Source organism: Cyclopterus lumpus, chromosome 7 (genome assembly GCF_009769545.1).
Source record: "Cyclopterus lumpus isolate fCycLum1 chromosome 7, fCycLum1.pri, whole genome shotgun sequence".
NCBI classification, from domain to species: Eukaryota; Metazoa; Chordata; class Actinopteri; order Perciformes; family Cyclopteridae; genus Cyclopterus; species Cyclopterus lumpus.
Genome location: NC_046972.1, coordinates 20,618,464 through 20,631,689, shown reverse-complemented (window position 1 = coordinate 20,631,689; position 13,226 = coordinate 20,618,464). Strand labels below are relative to the sequence as shown.

Here is a 13,226-nt window from a genome sequence, read left to right as displayed (position 1 = left end):
GGGTACGTACTCTATGTAGGAAATGATTACTGTGGCTGACACATGGTGGAAAGTCCTCTCCTTTTTCCATGTCATTTTGAGAGCCAGATCCCTTTATTTGCCCACACACTGAACTTTTAAGAGGGAATGACCTGATCAGGGATCTTCAGACCGTTTGTTTACCAGTACTTCCTGAGTTTCAAAAGGGCTACAAAAATGGACAAACAATGACCAGAAGTTGCAACTCTTGAGGCGGATGATGTGAATGTGCTATTCAACCATGCGGACAAGGCAATATTCTCTGGTTAAGGGATTTTCTTCTAGAATTTATCTAGAAATATCTTTGAGGTAAATTGTGTTTGCTTGATAGACAGAAACACGCTGAGAATTATAAGCCCATTCTGACTTCAGTCTCTCTCTCTCTCTCTCTCTCTCTCTCTCTTGGCATCTGTCCTCTCAGAGATCCAGCTAGGAAAAATGAGCAAAAACTATGTAGATCCAGATTATCTTGTACTGACGGAACCTTATTTTACAAAACAAGCACATATCGTACAGGCGAAGGGTTGTTTAATGTTATGGTGTGTTAGTTAGACACTGTGAGGCTAGTTTCTTTTAAGAGAATAAAGAATTGTGATTGCAATGAGTCATGTGGCATATTTTCTGTATGAAATAATCTGTACAATTAAAGAAGAATGCCACTGAATTTGGGAACACATGTATGTTTTTTTCCCTCATATATGTTCAAACAAATTACCGTAATTCTATTAATTGTTCTTGGATCTGGAGGACAAAAATAGTGTCCAGAAAACCTCATTAATTTGCTCCACCTTAGTAAGTTATCATACACGTTATACTCGTCATAGTAATGACAGCAATATAAATATATACAGTATATGCACTATGTGACCACACTTTTAGGGGATTTGTTTTGGGGATGTTGGTCTAGATATCTTAGTTCCCATTAAGTGAGATCTTAAAGGTGCAAGATCCGAGACTGGGAGCATTTTGATTGCCTCTCAATGGCTCTCAACATGTCGACCAGCGAGCGGCTCAAAGCTAACGGTGCTGACAGTCCGAACAGTGTAAACTAGTCTCAGTTTGTTGCATCTAGTTACATAAAGTTAACTTTCAATGGAAAAGAGTTAGAAACACTGGGCTGGATGTTTCAGTTGGATCATTTGAAAAAAAAATAAAAAACTAGCTTAACCTTTCTGGTTTCTTAACATTACCAACCCTGACTTCATGGCATAATGTTATATACATCTTATTTCATACTACATATTTAGACAATGGTGTTCTTCCCGAATTTGTGGCCACCGTTTGTTTTGGGCCTCTGCTCGTCCACTCATCTCACCCTGAGGATTAATTACCTCCTGGTGAGGATTCAATGTCTCTGCTGCTGACCACAGCGCCCCCTGCAGGCCTTAATGATGCATGAGCAATAAGAACTCTTTAGCAGATGTATCAAGTCAGCTGAAGATGACCAAAACAAGACTGCCTTCAAAAATTAAACCGTATAAAAGCGTTGAAATCTGATCAATCATCTTCAAGTACTCACATAATACAACATTATAGACTTAAATCAGTTGTGTCCAAAAAAGGTATGTACCTGTATCATTTATGCACCTGTATGTGTATGACGATTGAACGTTTTTTTTAAAGTAATCAATACTTCTTCAGAAACAGATTATAAAGTGTTTAAACATTTTTAAACACTTTAAACAAAATTTCCCAAATATTAAAATATAATATTTTAGGTTATTATATTTTGGAAAGCACAACCGGAAGCCGCTCGGATGACAGCGGCGGATGACATCGCTGAACTTCCGGTAGACGCCGGGGGAGGAGGAGCCTAAAACATCCGGGAAGAAGAAGGAGTCGTCCTGTGAAGGTGGAAAGCCAACTGATGGCAGCGTTGCAACGAGGAAAATAAAGAAAATATTACTCGGTAAGCTCATTTGTGGTAAGTTGAAACATTTACACGTTTAGTCCACGTTTTGCTGCAACGTTTTTCTTTGAGTCTTTTTAAACAACACGCACGTAAAAGCTGAAGTGATGAACTTGACGTGAACGTCAGGTAGTGTTGAGGCTACTGTATGTGTCACGAATACCTTCTAGATACCACAGTATACTTCCCTAGCTTGTACAAATACTTCTGTTAAGAGTTTAAGGGTTACAACTAACAGAATAACGTAATTAAAAATAAAATGCCAACTCTTTTTAAAAACATTTTTTTATAGGTTGTCAATAATTCACTTTCTCGACCTTCTCCATTGTGGATATTTGTCATCTATGATGTTTAACTGAATATTTGGCTTTTGGACTGTGGTTTCAGACAAAATGAAACATTTGAACATATCAGCTTGGGGCTTTTGGGAAATTGTGATTTTTTTTTTCCTCACTATTTTCAGATTATTTTCTTTTTAAACAGATAATTCGTGAATGAAAATAATGTAACATTGGTTACGGCCCTTAATCCAGAGAGCAAGCAGTTTCTCACCTTTTGTAAAGCTAATTATTTGACAGTGCTAGAATGTCACACGTGTCTATATATCAACTCGTTTAATAATAAACTACAAGTTTCTCCATCCACTGTACGTCTTCAGCACCCTTTAACATATGCCACTGTTATCACCTTGCACTGGATCCCAAAGTCAATTGGCATTTTGTTGTGTCGTCGGGCTGCTTTATTTCATTTTATGTGATACAGCAAAGTCCTGTCCTCGACAGAGAGATGCTGACCTCATCTTAACAGCGACCAGAGCTCGCCGTCCCCCAGACCAGCCGAGACAGGACACCGGGAAGCGGATCCGACCGATCATGGCCAGCAGGCCGCGGAGACCCGCAGCTGCTCCCGACGGCTCGGCAGAGGCCAAAAGGACGGACCTCAGAGCCAACGGGAAGAAGTGCTGTGAGTGGTCTGCTACGTGTGAAATGTACCTGAGGCCTGTTCTGTGTTAACGACCCAACTGTGCACCCCACGTAACTGTTACATTATTCAATATAATGTACTTCCAGCGTGTACATTGTGAACTTTTAATCACATTTCCTGCTCTGTTTTCCACGAGTAAAGAGAGGGGGATAAAGTCTCAGCAGGCACTGATTGTTAAATGTCAACTCCTACGCACCCTTTGTCGTTATTGCTATGTATACAGTTTGTGTGTGTATGTAAAGGCAGGTGCTGTTCTGCAACGAGCTTAAGTCGACGTTCAGATTCAGCTGGTAAAAATGTCACTAAGTTTGGCTATATTTTAACTTCAGACTTTGAGGAATCTTTAACCAGGGCAATGTTTCCATATATAAATAAGTTGAATACAGGAACCTTTCCTTCTTGGTCCACACTTGTAGATATCCGGGCCGTACAATCGGTACAAGGCGAGTCTTGTTTCGCCACATTTATGTGTTGATGGATTCGTTTTCCCGGAGCTGAGGGATGGTTCGTTGTGGACACCGAAAGAAAACAGTGGAAAAATCTGAAGTATTTTCCACTTCATGTCCCAGTCAACGAGATTACACTGGATTACTAAACTCGGTTGCTAAGCAGCCGGACTTTGAGAAACATTAACCAGCAGTCGAGAGACGACGTTGGTATGACGGAAATGTTAAACTGAGCAGGTAGTTGAACGTGGCAGGGGTGACATTGGACAACCTTCCCTCTGCTTGCTGTCAGTGTACACTCTACATGTGTATACAATATGCATATCGGCCCTATTGTTGTTATGAACGAGACATTTCAGGGGCAAGTTTAAAGTAAGAGGGGCAATTAATAAACAGTTAACAGTTTGAGAAGTGGATATAGATCATAAAATACCCTTGATTTGCATATTAACTAATAGTGTGTGTGTGTGTGTGTGTGTGTGTGTGTAAACTGCAGCTTGGGCCTCCTACATGACCAATTCTCCCACTGTGATAGTGATGATCGGGTTGCCCGCTAGAGGGAAAACCTACATGTCCAAGAAGCTGACACGCTACCTCAACTGGATTGGAGTGCCGACTAAGGGTCAGTACGGAAGAAATGCACGTTTTAGTTTGACGAAGGTTGTAATGTCGTATCGGTCCTAAAAAGGGAAAAAAGAACACGACACTTAAAATTGGATTCTGAGCCTTGTGAAATACCAGAGGAAGGGGCAGTGCAGGCGTGGCACCATGATGTATTGCTCTTCTATGAAGACGGCAATGCCGTTTTAAAGCTAGGGAACGGCATTCTCTTGTTACCCTGGATGATACCTTTTTTGTTTTTTTTAAAGGTCTTTTACAAAGTGCCCTGAAGGTGTAACACGTTGGTGTTTTACATACCTTTTTGGATGGTTTGTGTCCTAACGTGTGAACATAGTTTTGTACGTGAAACTCCTGCAGTCTCAAACAGGAAGACCTTTTCTGTCTAAATATATAGGATACATAATACTATGCTTAAGGCAATGCTTTGTTCATTTAGAGCGTGTTGTATGTCGCCACCCCCCTTTCAGCTGGCTCTGTTTGGAGTTCTATGATTATCTTTTGTGGAATGCAGGAGAACGTGTTCGGCAGACTCGGTCGAGATGAAAGCCGTCGCCTCGACCGCACGGCCACAAAACCCCTTTTTCTGACTCTCTTCTCTCTCTTTCTCGGTTCCCTCTGCAGTATTTAACCTGGGAGTTTATAGGAGGGAAGCGGTGCAGGCGTACAAGTCCTACGACTTCTTCAGACATGACAATAAAGAAGCGATGCAAATCAGAAAGTGAGTGAGACGGTTTCTCTCAGCCGGTGTCGGTGGATTGACTCCTTTCCCACATTCGTCCCTCTGCACGTGTTGCAGGCTCGTGATTGCGACGGCCAATAAAAACGCCCGGTTGCTTCGTCATGCAAATGCTTCTTTTGGCTGCCGAGTGTTTTTGTTTTGACGAATGGGGCAACAATTATCCCAGCACATTATGTATTTGAGAGCTTCTTTGAATTCCTTGATCAATACACTGATTGCATTTCAACAGACAGTGTGCTCTGGTGGCGCTGGAGGATGTCAAGGCCTATCTGAACGAGGAGGGAGGCCAGATCGCTGTAAGGACACAAAACGCTGAGCGGTATTGTTATTCGATATGAATTTCTTTATTTTTTATTGATTTTGTTCTGAATATCCTGTGTCGTCCGTCAGGTTTTTGATGCCACCAACACCACCAGAGAGAGGAGGGAGCTCATCCTTCACTTTGCTCAGGAGCATTCGTACAAGGTCGAGAGTTGCATTCACGATTTCAGTCATTGAAGGTCACTTTATTTACTCGTGAATTCTGAATTTCTAATGATTCTCGCTTTTTCCCGTTCAGGTGTTTTTCGTTGAATCGATATGTGACGATCCCGACGTCATCGCAACGAATATCCTGGTAAATTATGTTTTAAAAGTTACAAGCACAGTTGTGTCCTTGTTGGACGTCATTATGAATCGTCTCTACAAACGTCTCTCTCTCTCTCTCTCTCTCTCTCTCTCTCCATAGGACGTGAAGGTGTCCAGCCCCGATTACCCTGAGAGGGACAGAGAAAGTGTCATGGAGGATTTTCTGAAGCGAATAGAATGTTACAAAGTCACCTACAAACCTTTGGATCCGGATGAACACGACAAGTAAGAAGTCCTTTTTTTTGTTAAGAGAGCTTCAAGTTCTACGTCTTTTTCTTTTTGGCCTCGACATTGTTTAATACTTCTCAACACGAGAAGTCTTTCGGGGTTAACTGTCCTTGTAGATTATTCGGCTTTTTGTGTAGGAACAGAACAGAAACCGTCTAATTTATAATCTCGTTGGCTATTGTTTATTATTGGATGGGTTTTGATTTGAGGAGCTGGTATACGATAAATCTTAAAGTACTAATAATTAGTCATAACGTTCAGGAAAACCACACATTTATTTGATTTCTTTATTAAAAAAAAACAACTGAGAATATTTTTGATTCTATCTGTATTTAAAACTTTAAAATAGGCCCGCATGCTTGATCTTTGTCTGCAGAGCAGAAGAATACTTGTTGATAGTCTTGAACCTCGTCATTGTCAGTGTGATAGATTAAATATAGGTATATTTAGATGACACCAAAAGCACAAGATGTCCCTTCGCTTGACTCGCCCTCTGTTGTCCTCGCTTGCTCTCGACACGCAGGAACCTCTCCTTCATCCAGGTCATCAATGTCGGCCGGCGCTTCCTGGTCAACAAGGTGCAGGACTACATCCAGAGTAAAATAGTGTACTACCTCATGAACATCCACGTGCACTCCCACTCCATCTACCTCTGTCGGCACGGAGAGAGCCATCACAATGTGGAGGGGCGCATCGGGGGAGACTCTGAGCTGTCCGAGAGAGGGAGGCAGGTGAGGGAGACGGGTGCTCTGACATTTGCAAGCTAGATAAAGAAAGCAGCATCTCCAAAATTGCACTTGTTTAATTATGATACGATTCTCATATGTATATATATTTTTTTTAAATATGAAGCAGCATCTTTGATTATTAAAGACTGGAAACGGGGAAGCGGATACTCTGGCGCTTCTTTTTTGCTTCTCCATTTGTGTTTTTTATTTTTTTATGTACTAAACAAAAGAAACATAGTGTGCTAACTAATTAGCTAGCTGTTTCCAGTCATTGTGCTAAGCTAAGCTAAGTTAAGATAACTGTCTGCTGGCTGTATCTTCATATTTAATTGACAGATATGAGAGTGGTGTCAATCTTCTCAAATAACAAAATAAGATAATACGTGTTTGTGCCAAAATGTCAAGCTAGTCCTTTTTTAATAGAATGTCCAGAACAAATTATAAAGCTTTTTGAACGTTATAAAATCAGCAAAGTAAACTCAAGCAACACATTGTAAACTATTTTGTGTAGCATGAAACCAGTAAGATGAAGAGAATGAGGTCCTGCTGCCACAAAGCAACACATTGTATGTAACTGTGTAACTTCTGGTCTGTGATGGGGTGTCTCTCCTCCAGCATTAACGTCTCTCTTTCAAAATGTCCCCTCGTCAGTTTTCCACAGCACTGAAGGGTTTTGTTCAGGAGCACCATCTGTCAGACCTGAAGGTTTGGACGAGCCAGCTGAGACGCACCATCCAGACGGCGGAGGAGCTGGGAGTTCCCTACGAGCAGTGGAAGATCCTGAATGAAATAGATGCCGTATGTCCTCCTTGATGTATACCCGAAGAGACCGGCATTAACCGTGAGGGCGCGGGTTTCATTCGCCTCCTTTTGTGTTTTACTTCAGGGAGTGTGCGAAGAATTGTCCTATGAAACTATTGAGGAGACACACCCAGAGGAGTTTGCCATGAGGAGCCAGGACAAGTACCATTACCGCTATCCGGGCGGAGAGGTAAACGCCTTCTCTTTTCCTTTTTTTCTTTTTATTCATCTTGAATCTGACACAGATGAGGGTCCGTTGTGCTTTTTGCCCATTGTGTGGTTTTTTTTTATGGTTGTCGTTCTCATTCTCGTGAATGCGTTCTCTGAGGAACACATGGAGGGAATTTCTGCAAATTTGGCACTAACTTCCACCTGGACTCGAGGAAGACTATTAGATATTTAGGGGTCAAAGGTCATGTGACAACTCAAGAATGTATATGATAAAATACGGAAATGATGACATTTTTGGTCAGACACGGACTGCAACTTGCCTGGTTGGAGGGGGAAAACATCCCAGAGGTTACTTTAGTGGTTCTCAACCTCTTTTTTTTTTCGTGTCATGGACGCCTACGTTTATGACCCAGGTCTCGGCTCTATTTGATGAGGTTTTGCTTCAGGGACGTCCATCTGAAAAAAATGGTGGTTTCTAGATTTGATTGAAAATATAGTTGTCAGCTACAGTTGAGGAGAGAACCACGAAGGAAGTGAAAACCATGATAATCACTGTTATGATCTTCTTGTTGTTGGAAAATGTTTGATGTACCTTTTTGGCTCTAGTCCTACCAGGACCTGGTTCAGCGGCTGGAGCCGGTCATCATGGAGCTGGAGCGGCAGGGCAACGTGCTGGTCATCTGTCATCAGGCCGTCATGCGCTGTTTGCTCGCCTACTTCCTGGACAAGAGTGCAGGTAACGAAATTTGACGGAAGGATAATAAGAAAACAACGGAATTATTTTAGAAACAATGAATTGAATCGTCTGACACGGTGTAATCTTTTGATGTCACCACAAGAGGGCGCCAAAGTCTGGACTTTTGAAATGCAGTTCATGCCAATGTGACTCAAAGCATTCGCTTCGACCCAAACAAAAACACTTTTACCGCAGACAATTAAAGACTACAAATAGCTTTTTTTATAGGTCCATCACACTTTATGAGCAACACCATCAGCTACACATGACTATTTTATGGATGGTCTATATTCAAACTCTTGCTTAAAATTGTGTGGAGGTGGCTCATTTTAAAGCAAGACAACGGTATTCATCAGGCACTGAATCATGACCTCATACATACACTACCAACAGAAATGATGACTTCCAATTTTGCAGATGTCCTGACATTTTTTTCCTTTTTTTTTTAAACACTATGTTTATTCTTTTTTTTTCCAATTAAACAGTTTTAACAGTAAAAACAACAAGACACAAAGAAAAGAAGTTCAAAAGACGATTGCAGACTCTCTCCATGTTGAGAGTAACATAAAGTATGTTCCTATGTTTTAATAAAAGAACAAGCATGTCACAAATAGATACTATTCACCGAAGGGATATCAGTTTTTTTCTGATTTTCAAGTGATCCACTTAAATTAAATCTCAGTTTCTTAATTTGAAGACGCATCAAGTCTCCTTCATCCATTGTATAAAAGGTCCCATCTAATGAGGATTATTCGTCAAGCTAACAACGCTGTCGCCTTCCACGATAACCCAAATTCATAAACACTAAGATCTATTTTGCCTTTTGTAGTTTTGTTTAAAACAAAACTAGTGAAGTTACAGGGTTGCGGTCAAGAGCGTTCTTGATAGTAGACTCTTCTGGGTTGCATTGTTGCATTAAACAAAGCGGACGTATATAAATAACGTAAATGAGCACTACGGGAAAAATAACAAACCTGAATAATAACTGGGTGGAAAACGCTGCTCAAATTCAAATCCATAATTAAGTCGTGGGTTTCGTCAGTCAGCACAGGAAGTGGCCGCAGCCTCTCATCCGCAGTCTGACTGCAGTAGCCAAACAGTGTGGGTGCAGCTCATTTCATCCCACTGCACCCCGGTACGGGACATGCAGCACCCCCATGCAGCACCCTCCAACCACAAAGGGGGGGATGGGGGGGGGGGGGGGAAGAACACATGAAAACAGACCGACTCTCTCTCTTCTTTCTTTTGGCACAGATGATCTCCCCTACCTGAAGTGTCCCCTGCACACGGTCCTAAAACTCACGCCCGTTGCTTACGGTAAGTCACTCCACTGTTCACAAGTCGACTACACTTCCTCCTCTGTTGGGTTGTGACGTGTCGTTTCCTCCTGTCGCCCTCCTCCAGGTTGCAAAGTGGACATGTTTGACCTGAAGGTCGAGGCCGTCAACACTCACAGGGACAGACCATTAGTAAGCTTGGGACCCCTTTTTTTTTTTTTTTTTTAAAGTTCTGCCGTAAACACACTTTGACGTTTCGTCTGAAGTCAAGTGCACGTTTCTATTGCGTTTCAGCCTGCGGGGATGACGAAACCGACCACGGCTATATTTAGTTAAAACTAAACACTTCCAGGAGACGTATTATCCAGTCTTTTCCTCAAAAGTCCTGGTGAAAGATGCCAGGAAAAACTTTGCTGTGTAGACTGCTAAAAAGGAGAAAAAAAACACAACTTCAGCTAATGTTTTATTTTGGAATCCATATCCTTCTCAAATTCCCCCTCGGCTCTCTCTAGAAACATTGGTTTCTAGATCTGTTTTTACAAATACCCGTCTGTGTGTGGGAAGCAGGCCTACTTCATGCTGTATACATGTTTCTGTATCTTTTATACATCTGTGTGCCCCCAACTGTGAACTGGATGTTTATTAGGGGAAAAGGAATCTGTGTTTATTCGCACATTCAGAGCCTTTTCTTCCTTTATTTCCTCATCAGCCCGCTTTATATCTGGGCCGTGGTTTTAGAGTTTTATTCTGATGAGTGTTGATTGTTGAGTCCCAGACAGAGTGGGTGTTAACGCATTTACTGAGAAACCTCTCGTTACACGGGGAGAGAAATATTCTGTCTGCTGCGACCGAAATAAGAGTGGACTTTATGTTTAAGGCTGTTTGTCTGCGTGGTTGTTGTTTCTTTTGTTTCTTGACTCTCTCTGTTTTTCAGGCCTTCAGCAGTAGAGGTTTAATTAGAACAACACACGTTAATCCGCCCACTTTGTCTCCTCTTCACCGACCAGAACGCCGTGCCGCCGGCGTTCATCCGACGAAACAGCTTCACGCCGCTGTCCAGCCAAGACCAGCTCAAACGACCTCGCCTGTACAGCGTGGGCAACCCTCCACACGCTCGCATGTCCCAGGCCCCGACTTTACCCAGCATGCAGTTCTCCGAGGCGTCCGAGGGGGCAGAGATGCTACAGAGCGAGGTCGGTGTAGTAGGAAAAGATAAATAGTCGTAAACATTTTAGTTTAGATTTGTATGTTCTTAACAGATTAGAGGTGAAGTATAACGTGTTGTGTTCAGTTCTATTAAATAGCTTTAGTGCGAGAGTTTATTATTATCTTTAAGTATTAGTTTGTTTTATTTGGTTGTATGTGTTATTCCAGAGATCAGGGCCCAGAGAAGTGTTGTACACTATAAAGGTGTTTAGAACAAACAAAGTGGCCTTCACATGCATCTTGGATGTGATTTGCGTCCTTGTGGCTTCATAAAGTGACCTCTCTTAAATCTTCTGGCGCTCTAAAAGAGCAACAAAAAACAAAAAAAAGGTGCAGAAAGGGAGCGTTTCAGTCCAGCTGGCGACCTCAGATTTGACTATTAGCTCAAGTTCAGTCGGTGCCAGTCAAAACAAACGCCTCCGCCCTCTCCCGGTTTGATGTTTTTTTTCTTTTTGGCGTCCTGCAGGACTCCGTGAACGGTTTCGGTGCAGCAGACACAAGCGACCGTGTCTTCCGAGTTAAAGAACCACAGAAAAGAGGTATTTCCAGCCTCTTCCTCCCCGTTTTATCACATGGAACATCTGTGATCTCCATCTCAAATATCTCACCTCTCTGTTTTTGCCATTCATCCCAGGCGTTTCTCCACATGGATGCGTCACCGGTTCTGAGGACCAGCAGTAAAATGCCCACCATTACATTCTTTAAACGCCGTTTCATGTGGAAGCATATATGTGTTATCTCTTTTGTTTTCAGTTGGATAGTTTGTGTTTTATCTCTTTGTTTTTAGTTGGATAGTTTATGTGTGCGTACATACATGAACTCAATGCCTTTGCACAAAAGCCTTCATATCAAGGCTGCAAACCAGCTCAGCTCTATAAGAATGTAGAGATTTAAGAATTAGAAACTCTGAAAACCCGTCCACTAGTTCCTTGTACACTCCACATACTGTAGTCTCCAGTCATAGTATGATGTATTAGATGTAGAACATGTTGATTGTGAAAGCTACTATCTTTTTAGTTTTAGTGGAAGCCATGTACAGCCTTAGCTTTTCCTCAGATTCTTTCTTTAAGTTACCTATTTAACATTCTCAGATGTGTGTCCTTTCTCGGGTGGTCTGACAAGATGTGGTGGTCATTTTATTTTGAAGTGTAATTTAAAGCTTATTAATACATGAAGCAGGCAGACACGGGCTGTAAAAAAAAGTAATGAAATGTTTGGTCTAGCCTTGTAAAAAAAATGTAAGCAGCTACTGTGCTTATTTCTTCCTCTGTGACTTCCATTTGCCTTCCATTTAAAGAACAGCTTTAATATTTCCAGCTGTCCACTTTGTTAATGTCAAAGCGGGGGAGGGGGGGGGGGGACATTTGGGTTCCATAAAACAGATGTAAATATTTCAAACACATAGTGCTTCTGAATGCTGTTCATTCTAATGGCATTTTAATTCTTTGTAGCTCAAACTAAATCAATCGTGTTCTCCTGATGCAACGAATATACTGTTTTGTTAATCACTAGCGTCATAGTAACCACATGGATAACATCCATTCACATGACTTTGATTAGGATATCAGCAATAAATCAATATTTGGAAAAAAAAGTGCCTTTTTATTTAAAAGAACTACAAGGCTGTGACAGGATTGAATGTCTTAAAAAAAATGTAATTTCACTGCACACTGTACCGTTCACATTTCCTTTTAATAAAGTTAATTTTATCGCAAATTTTACATTGACGTCTTGTTTATTTTGACCTTTAGAAAAGTCTTTGTGTGTGTGTGTGTGTGTGTGTGTGCGTGTGCTCACTGGGAGTTGCCTTTCTGTTTGCCAAACTTCCTGTCCCCAATGAGCTGGAGAGACGAACATCGCCAGAGCTCGAAGAATGAACGCTCTATATAGAATTCATACATCTGGATTTCTGAATGATGTGTTAATGGTAAAACAGGGCTTGTTCAGTTAAATAATTTGACGTCATGAGCGTGTAATATTTCACGTTTCTATAGCTCCATTAGGTTTTTAATGGTGATGTGACACTCGGGTGTTCCGGACGTGCTCACGGAGTCACTCCTGAGTTCTGTTTTAAAATGGAGAGAAACAAACTCCGACGAGTTCTGACTGGACTGAGTGTCTAAAATGACGTCGCGGGCCTTAAACGACCGTGACTTTACTTTTCCGAGCTGCGAGGCGAGTCATCGGGAACCAATTCACTTGTATTTCAGAGGATTTAATCTGCTCGTTGCTTTGACGCCTGAAATGATCCTTGAATGTGTGGATTCAGATAATAAAAAAATTCCACACTGATTACCGATATTAAACAATAAAACAACAAAATGGATCGAGGTCACGTAAACCAGAACTACATGATCAAACACACAAAACACACGTGAATAAACAAAGGAGAGAAGAAGACTAAACAACCTGTCCGGATGCCCATCAGACCATGGAGGTTCGGGGTCAGAGGCCTCGTTGCTGACGTTTGGTTTGATATTCCCAGGCAGGACGGCGACATCATCAGAGGGAGGAGTCAAAACATCTTCACGAGTCGGAGGCTGAGGGACTGGAATGAGACGGCAGTGGTATACAGCATTCATGATGGTTTCTTTTTAATGTTTCTATTCCGAGCAACTTTATGTTCTTTCTGCAAATACCTCTCTGACGGCTGTATAGTGACTGTGCAGAAGAAACCTTTTTTACCCCTTAAGCCAAAGCGATGTCTTCTTGTGAGTTCACTTCAACCAAAGAAT

The 13,226-nt window shown here is 41.7% G+C and overlaps 1 protein-coding gene across 7 annotated transcripts; it reads left to right on the top strand.

Moving 5' to 3' along the window:
* The first annotated feature begins 1,810 nt into the window (after positions 1 to 1,810).
* On the top strand, positions 1,811 to 12,212 carry pfkfb2a (6-phosphofructo-2-kinase/fructose-2,6-biphosphatase 2a). Of its 7 annotated transcripts, none has more exons than XR_004609730.1 (18): positions 1,827 to 1,942; positions 2,710 to 2,890; positions 3,854 to 3,979; positions 4,600 to 4,696; positions 4,947 to 5,013; positions 5,108 to 5,182; positions 5,277 to 5,333; positions 5,445 to 5,569; positions 6,096 to 6,303; positions 6,952 to 7,098; positions 7,187 to 7,291; positions 7,879 to 8,008; positions 9,263 to 9,325; positions 9,413 to 9,477; positions 10,293 to 10,478; positions 10,958 to 11,030; positions 11,126 to 11,225; positions 11,261 to 12,212. XR_004609730.1 is itself a non-coding variant. In XM_034536996.1 (17 exons), exons 2-17 carry the CDS (start codon positions 2,800 to 2,802, stop codon positions 11,170 to 11,172), a joined length of 1,662 nt encoding a protein of 553 aa, XP_034392887.1. In that variant the 5' UTR covers positions 1,811 to 1,927; positions 2,710 to 2,799; the 3' UTR covers positions 11,173 to 12,212. The 7 variants fall into 7 exon arrangements, 5 of the variants coding, with proteins under 5 accessions (XP_034392887.1, XP_034392886.1, XP_034392888.1 ...); XR_004609731.1 differs by having other exon boundaries at positions 11,126 to 11,244; positions 11,279 to 12,212; XM_034536996.1 differs by having other exon boundaries at positions 1,811 to 1,927; positions 11,126 to 12,212.
* The last annotated feature ends 1,014 nt before the right edge of the window (positions 12,213 to 13,226 follow it).